The 7994-nt window shown below is 45.7% G+C and overlaps 1 protein-coding gene across 1 annotated transcript; it reads right to left on the reverse strand.

Moving 5' to 3' along the window:
* Positions 1-1407: 1407 nt before the first annotated feature.
* On the reverse strand, positions 1408-3423 carry LOC123160805 (NAC domain-containing protein 76-like). Its single transcript, XM_044578642.1, has 4 exons — positions 3206-3423; positions 2883-3090; positions 2483-2757; positions 1408-2388 (listed from the first exon to the last, which is right to left on the reverse strand). Exons 2-4 carry the CDS (start codon positions 3049-3051, stop codon positions 1714-1716), a joined length of 1119 nt encoding a protein of 372 aa, XP_044434577.1. The 5' UTR covers positions 3052-3090; positions 3206-3423; the 3' UTR covers positions 1408-1713.
* Between the last annotated feature and the right edge of the window lie 4571 nt (positions 3424-7994).

Consider the following 7994-nt stretch of genomic DNA (forward strand, 5'->3'; position numbering starts at 1 on the left):
AAGGAACTCACCCTTATGTTTAAAATTGCATTTATACTCCCCTTTTATTGCTTGAACAGAATGGGAAATCAAAGACAAAGGTTTTGTCATAGTTAATAGGATCTGATAACCATTGATATGTGCCTCAAATATTTATGACCATCTCATCATGAATAGTAAATAAAACTATACATTCTCTTTCCTCACAAAAACAAGAAATCATACGTTTTCTTCACCTTACTCCAATCCAAAATTCAGATGACCAAATTGAATTATTTCTCTTCCTTAAGTGTATTATCGTTTTACAAAACAAAGAATTCTCATAAAGCCATTGAACCAATGTTCTTAGTTCTAATCTTGAACTTTTTTTCTCCCACTCGATCCCAAGTTAGTATTTTGAAATCAAATTGAAACCTCAGCTTGATACCATTCAAACCAATCCATTGATGTTTCTGATCTATATAAATCAAATCATTCATGAGCACCCCTAAATCCTATATCCTGTATACCTAAATAGTTGATTCCCACTAACTCTAATCTTCTATATCTAAATAGCTAGCCCTCACTAACATATTTCTCTCAACATGCAAGCATGACACCTCATCAAGTAACATGCATTAGAAAAGACCCACCTCAACATTCAATGAGCCATAGGAAAAGGTTCACCTCAACATGCAAACATGCATGATATATTTAATTAGTATTTTACAAAAATACAATAATGAAACACAACAAAGCATATGTATTTTTAGTTTTAGCTCTCATATTATTTCTCCGAATATTCCTATTTTTCCATAAAATCAATATCTTTTAAAATATATTGCAAAACATCCATGCAATAATGTGCAGGGCATCACCTAGTTCTCTCAACATGCATTTTCTTGCAGGTTCTCTCAACATACAATTGCCAACTCATCATTCCACTATGCATGGGAAAAGGCCCACCTTACATGCATCATGCATGCTGCTCATATGTAATAAATATTCTTACTAAAAAAATGTAATAAATGTTCTAAAACTACACAATAATTAAATACTATAAAACGTATGTATTTACTTCCAAATTCTCATGTGTTAATCCAAATACTAATTATTCATTCAACCAAATCTGATTGAAATAAATGCAAGCAATTTCCGCAACAACCCGCGGAGTATCATCTTTAGTAAACAAGGAATAAATGGAAACCAGATACTCTGAAGTCATGAAAGGGAACAAGTACCCATAGTACAGGGCATATATATAACAGCCCCCAAGGCCCTACTCTCTCTTCACACTCATATATCTTCAACAAGCAAACCTTCGAAGCAAGTCCAGCCAAATTGAAACTTCAAAACTATATCCTCATCGTCTCCAACCAGGCTAGCTCCACAGCAGAGCGCAAAAGACATTGTATGCATTGCTAGATTTTTCTTTGTAAATGTGACTTCGAGTTTGCCATTAATTTGTTGAATGAATATAGAACCTTAATTAGTGGAGCAAATTAACTGCCCTACCTGCTCTAATAGGTATAATGTAGCTAAACAATACTAGCTCCAAGTTTTATAGGTTAAGCAAATTAAGGCAAACTCGAAGCCACATATACAAAATTTTCCTTTATACACATTTTGATGCATTCCGTACCAAGGTAGATCGACGATCAAATGAACCAGGTCTTAACAAAAACATGAAAAACAGGAGCTGATCAGATCAACAGTACTATAGCATGGCAGCTAGCTAGGCAAAGCTCCATTTAGCTACTTGGAGAACCTGAGGAGGTCGGCGGCCTCACAGCCGAGGTACTGCAGTGGCATTCTCTGCATGGAGGAGGTGCTGCCGCCTCCAAGCTGCTCCATGAGCTGCTGCTGATGCTGCTGTTGATAAGGCGCCATTGATGCTGCTGCTGCGGCGGCGGCAACCTTGCCCTGGAAGAGCTGGTCCAGGTTCTGGTGCGAGGCGAGGAGCTTGTCCAGGATGGACCAGTCCGTGCCGGGGAAGCGGGGGTCGCCGCCACCGCCACCGCCACTGCCACCGTGGTGGAGCATTCCGTTGGTGCCGCTCGAAGTGAGCTTCATCAGGTTCTGTGAGCACTCGAGCTCGTGCGAGCTCATGGCAACGGCAGCCGGTGCGCCGGGGAGGAAGGAGGAGAGCGTCTGCTGCTCGTGCTCGGCGCTCATGAGCTGCGGGAGCTGCATGGACGCGTCGAAGGAAGGGAAGTCGTAGTGCTGCTGCTGCTGCTGCTGCATGAGGTGGCCGGGGCTGTGCATGATGTGCTTCTGGTCCGTGATCATTTGCATTGCGCCGGCGGCGGAAGATGGAACCGGGAAAGGGTGGAGGAGCTCGTCGTCGTCGTACCCCGCCATCCCCGCCGGGTTCATGCCTCTCGTGTAGCTCTTCTTGGTGAAAACCCTACACACCACCCAGCCATCTTCCTGCATTCCGGACCAAAATATATGTACTGGTAAGAAAAGATGGACATATGCATGAAACCGATATCAGTTTGTGGCCGATGAATCTTTTGCCTACCTGGACCTCAACGTTGTCTTCGTCTAGGCGGTACTCGTGCATGATCCAGTCGGTCTTCTTGCCGTGGGGAGCCCTCCCGACGTAGAACACCAGCGTCTTCCTCATGCCGATCCTCCTGGCGCCGCTGCCGAGGAAGATGGCCTTGTCGCGGCCCGTCGCCTTCCAGAACCCCGCCGTGGTGGCCCGGTTCGTCCTCGTCCCCGTCGGGTACTTCTTGTCCTTGTGGCTGAAGAAGTACCACTCGTTCTGCGGCCCTGTGCCTATCCTGCACCGATCTGCATGCCATTACATGACACCGCACATATAGTTTGTCAGCACGATCGAGTTAATTAATACTCCATCAGTATATTAACTATAGCTGCCTGAATACGGGGGGCTCGATCGGCTTTTGGTCACCTACCTTTGAGGTCCCATGGCTCGAGCTTGTTGAGGTCGATCTCCCTGATGACGTCAAGATCTATGGCCTCATAAGCGACCTTCTTCCTCAGGTAGTAGTAGAGGAGCTCCTCGTCCGTCGGATGGAACCGGAAGCCCGGTGGCACCGACAGCGCGCCGCCACTCGGATGCATGCTAGCTCTCTCCCTCGCCGGCTCCCCCCTAAGATCGATCTGAGAAGAAGAAGCAACACCAAATCAAAAGCTCCTCTCACATTAACAGCTTCTTTCCTCTATGTACCTTCCTCATCATCCATAGTGGTAAACGAACAAAAGGAAGAGCACAAACCTTGGAAATCTCCTGCTGCCTTTTGATCGAGTCTGGCCGCCTGGTTGCTCCCCAAGGCAACGAGGTACAAAGAGAGAGAAGCAAGAGAAACAGGAGGAAGACGATGGTGCAAGGGAAGTGAAGAGGATGTGTATGGGTTATATGGAAAGGGGCAGCTGCGGGGCAGCAGGGTTAACCGGTCCAAGATGCTCACCAAAGACAAACCCTAGGTCTATAAAATGTTGTATATACTGCCTGTGCTGTGCATGGATGCATGGGTTTGAGCTGGCGATTGGTGCTATACTATATAGGTAGCTAAATTCTTTACGAGAGCATTGACCATGCTGATAGAATCACAGTACTAGAGTCCATGCACATGTAGCAATATGGACCAGGCATGTCTTGGGGCAGTTTTGGAAGGACTAAATGAAAAGAAGGGGTATTGTCCCTTGATTAGGGGACCCTGCCCCAAAACTGGCCTCAGAAGGAGCGATCTGGTGTCTCCATCTGGAACAGTAATGTATTATTCCTGTGTGATCTTTTGTAGATGCGCCCCTGCCACAAAAAATTATCGAGGCCGATTATCTAGACTTGGTGTTTGTTTTTTCTCAAAGGAAAAAAATGTGTTGGAGAGAGCAAAGTGAGCAAGGGTTAGTCTGTAAGAAGTACTATGTGGTAGAGTGGTAGACTATCCGTGCTCCAGTTTGGACTCTGCACGTGGGAGTCAGGGGAACGGGGGAATTAAACCTCTAATTCCATCGTTCCGAATCCCAATCTCTCCATTCTTCTTCTATTCCCTGCAAATCGCCTTACTTTATTTGCACCGCTCGCGCTTTAGATTAATGCCTAATCTTGTGATCTTGTCTTGGCCGTAGGAATGACTTTTGTTACTTTACTCGTCCCGATTAGAGATCTCAGCCTAGGTGAATTTGAAAGTTGAGTTACTAATTAGTGACTTTGCGTAAGTTCAAAATAATAATAAAATTAGGGACTTTGCGTGGCAGCTCGTCTTGAAGTTTCTTAACGAGCTAGCACATTGTCAACTGTCTGTCCAGCCAGACGACTGGTAACTTTCTGGATATATGGTTAAGGTTTAGCATTTCATTCGCAAAAGGTGTAGCACTTCGGTATGGTGTACTACTACTTTCTGGATCTATATATATGGTTAAGGAGTAACAGATATATGACAATAAACGATTTTATATGCGTTTTCTAGAGGTTATATATAAGTCACATACAGTTTTCTGCATAGGAATTAGGATCTTTACGCATGATTGACCATATGATTACTCCCGCAAAAAATAAAATAAAAAAATTGACCATATAATTACAGCGTATGTAGGAAGGCGTACGTCATGAAACTCACACGGGGTAAAAGATCACATATATACGGGCCGGGAGATGGCGTATTTGAAGTGCTACATGTACAGTGCATCACATTGATCAAGGTGACATAGGGAACCAAAGCAACGTAGAGACACAGTCAGTGCATGCACAGCTAGCTAGGGAAGAAATGAATTAAGACACGAAAACTTCCACGTACGCGCTTGCGCATTGGGTTATCTCTCATCTCTGCGTCGTGGTCACGCATGTAGGAGTACCTACGTACGCACACGATGGCAAGCTAGCTAGACAGCAATTCGTGGAACGTCGGCACAACGATCGAGAGTGACCCTCTGTGAGTAGAAGAGCACTAATATTGTTTGGGGAAAAAAAGGGGAGGAGACTGTACAAAAACGAAAATTCTAGACTAACGGAGTACTGCGGGCGTTTTACACGATCCCCCTGTTAACTAATCTTCACAGCCCCCTGATTTTCAGGGGGTGTGGGCTCCTCATCCCCTTTCCTTCCGATCAAGTTATCCCAGCTAAGAATGCCCGTAAATCTCAGTAAAAACCACCCCGTGCATGTAGCATTGCTCGTACAAAAATCTCCTAGTGTGCACTCTCCGCGATTTGCCGACACCTGTCTAACCAAAGTGACAGGTGTCTGACACTCACCCGTGTTCATGACTCGCGCGATGGCTTCTCGTTCTGCACGATCTCGACACAATTCTAGGACCGAGGGAATACGCTGGGAAGTGAAAGTGAGCCCAAGGAAGGAGCGATGCATGTGGCGAACTGATTACATGGAATGCTTTAGCTTGACAGGTGGCGGTAGATCGTAGAGGGCACCCACGAGAGGAGATCTGCGTACGGTCTGCACCAACTTTTTCCCTATTGTTTTGACATGATGATATATCACTATCAACTAAAATGAAATCATCTAATTGTCGGTGTGTTCTTAAGACTCGTTTAGTTGCCATGTGTATAAGTTTTTTATATACAGACATACTATTCCTGACGACTTTTCATCGTTTTTTGGCCCACAAGATTAGTCATGTTTTCGGTAGAATCTTTCCTATGGCGCTCCATACGTGTTAAAAATTAGGCAGTGCTAGCCCTAGACCCGGCGATATGAGCCACCCGATCAAATCCCCCCTAGCTCGCTTGCGTGTGTACTCTTGGGTGTAGTTGCCACCGCCGTGAGTGTTGTTGGTGTCGAAGAACTTCATTGCATCATCGCCATCCCCTCCCCTTGCAGTAGCGTGGTGACAGGTTGCAGCAACACTAACAAGCTTTGTAGCACCTCGGTAAGGGCATTTCTAACCGATTCCCTAAAAATAACGGAGCATCCGGCAGAGTAAAAGCTCAGTAGAGTATATATACTCCACAAAAATTTCACTGGACCTAGCCGATCCCCATATATATAATTTTTTATTGCATCACATATTTGGCCACCGAAACACATTTCCTTACTTCTTTATTTCATCCAACGATATTGAAGTACATAATTCACCAACTCTTCGCCACAAGAGCAAGACCAAAGAAAACAAGAACCATAATTAGACATTTTAAAAGATATCCAATTTTCCTAACTGCTCCCACTAGTTGGATTACTATCTTCTCTATGTCTTCATTGTTGATCTGCGGATTCTTGAGCTTCAATATTTTTTTCTGCGTCGATTCTAAAGAAATAGATGTTGCTTCACATCTAATCTCATCTCTAGCCTCAGTTCTAGCAACGAGTGCACGAACATCTATCAATTTTCGTGCTATCAATAGATCGATGTATTCTTCTTCCCAATACCAAAACTTGCATCCATCCTACACATATAGATGAGCAGACAATGAGCTACCGATGCGCCAAATCCGGTGAAGAACCGAATGAAAACAAAGCACATACCCCATCATTTGTGCACTTGAAGAACACGCCACGATGTTTTGGCGTGGTAGAGGCTCAACGCACCACCTGCTGCATGTAGTCGTCGCAATGTATGACTGGCAATGGTGAGCCAGCGAGCTGCTGCGCCAGCGCCGACCCTGGGCGACGGCAGGGCGTGTATTTGTCGGTGAACCTTCAACGGGAGAGATTCGAGTGGCTAGTGGAGGAGCCGGTACCTGCATGTGGCCCAAAGGCGTTGTCGAGGCTGTGCGGTCTGCTTCACGGCCAATCCATGGCAAGACGCAGCCACCGCCCGTATGAAACGCCAAATCCGGCGACGATGGGAGCAGCCACAGATCCACCACTTCTTCGTCGGAGACGGGAGGAGGAGGCACAAATCTAAGTGGTACAGGACGGCGGCAGAGCCTACGGAGGGGCGGCGGCGATGGGCGGGTGCCGACAGGGGGTGGGAGGGCGGCGCAGGTGCATATGCGGCACGGGAGGGGAGGGGGGAGGTAGTGGAGGGGAGGCGCGACTTTTACTCTGCCGCCGCGCGATGGAGTAACTATAGGGTGATTTTTAGGGCAGGAGTGAAAAATTTACTCCTTTACGGCGGATAATGGATTGGCTAGTCCTGATTAGAGGATCGGTTATAAGGGTAGGTTAGAAATGCCCTAAGCTTGCAGCATTGGCGACTCTTTGCTACACCGATGCTGCCCCTTTTAAGTGTCCGTGATGTCCCCATTTTGGCAGTGCAGCACCAGTGCCAGTCTTGTAGCGCCCTGACGGCATCTGCATCATTACGATGCACACAACCATATTTAATTAAAATTCAAGACCATCAATCTCTAACACCAACATAGTACTCAAAAGTAAAAGACAAGCCACGACCGGCACAAATCGAGATATTCTTTTACCCTCACTAATGTTGTAAAGGCGTAGATATTTTTTGGTGAGCTATGTGTTTCCAAACCAAATATCCTCTCAGAATCTCACTTGAGAGCCATCTTTGTTGTTAAACATCCTAAGCTGTAAGAAAATCCCGTTTTACATTCATGAGGCCGGGCAACAAATTGGAGTTCCTGATTCCACTCTACTTAAGACTCTTGGATCTCCCAAGTATTTATCTTGGATAAGTTCCTGCCACATGCCGTCCTCCTTGATTAACTTAGACAACCTTGTTGCATTGTTGACTGAAGTACCTGATTATTTCTCTTACTTGCATTGTTGGCTGAAGTGCCTCTTACGCTATCTAGCGCGCTCGCTTCGATGCACAAATGCTCTTACAGGAATCTGGTCAACATCCGAGGTTCAGCTAGACAAAACTGATTAGATTATATCACAGATGAACGGATTATTGTAAATTTATCTGTTCATTCCAACTTAACAACTGATCCGTAGCAGGTAGATTGTCCTCACAAATTAACTGTCCGGACACTTCCTGAAGTTGAAGGAGGTTTTTACGTACGTGTCATGCACCACATTAACTTGCAAGCTTTTGATGATCACACTTACCAATCTCACGGCCAACTTACAGCAACTCCAGCCGCGCCCCCAATAGGCTCCCCCAAGGCGATTTGTTTGAGCTGGCGCCCGAAAACAGGCC

The sequence above is a fragment of the Triticum aestivum genome, chromosome 7B, assembly GCF_018294505.1.
Source record: "Triticum aestivum cultivar Chinese Spring chromosome 7B, IWGSC CS RefSeq v2.1, whole genome shotgun sequence".
Taxonomy (NCBI): domain Eukaryota; kingdom Viridiplantae; phylum Streptophyta; class Magnoliopsida; order Poales; family Poaceae; genus Triticum; species Triticum aestivum.

Bases quoted from the DNA above. Each gene is read 5' to 3' on its own strand.
- LOC123160805 (XM_044578642.1), bottom strand. From the start codon at position 3,051: ATGCATCCGAGTGGCGGCGCGCTGTCGGTGCCACCGGGCTTCCGGTTC. The intron at 2,758-2,882 runs GTAGGTGACCAA...AATGGCATGCAG, and splicing joins CGAGCCATGGGACCTCAAAG to ATCGGTGCAGGATAGGCACA. The intron at 2,389-2,482 runs GTAGGCAAAAGA...TCCGGAATGCAG, and splicing joins AAGACAACGTTGAGGTCCAG to GAAGATGGCTGGGTGGTGTG.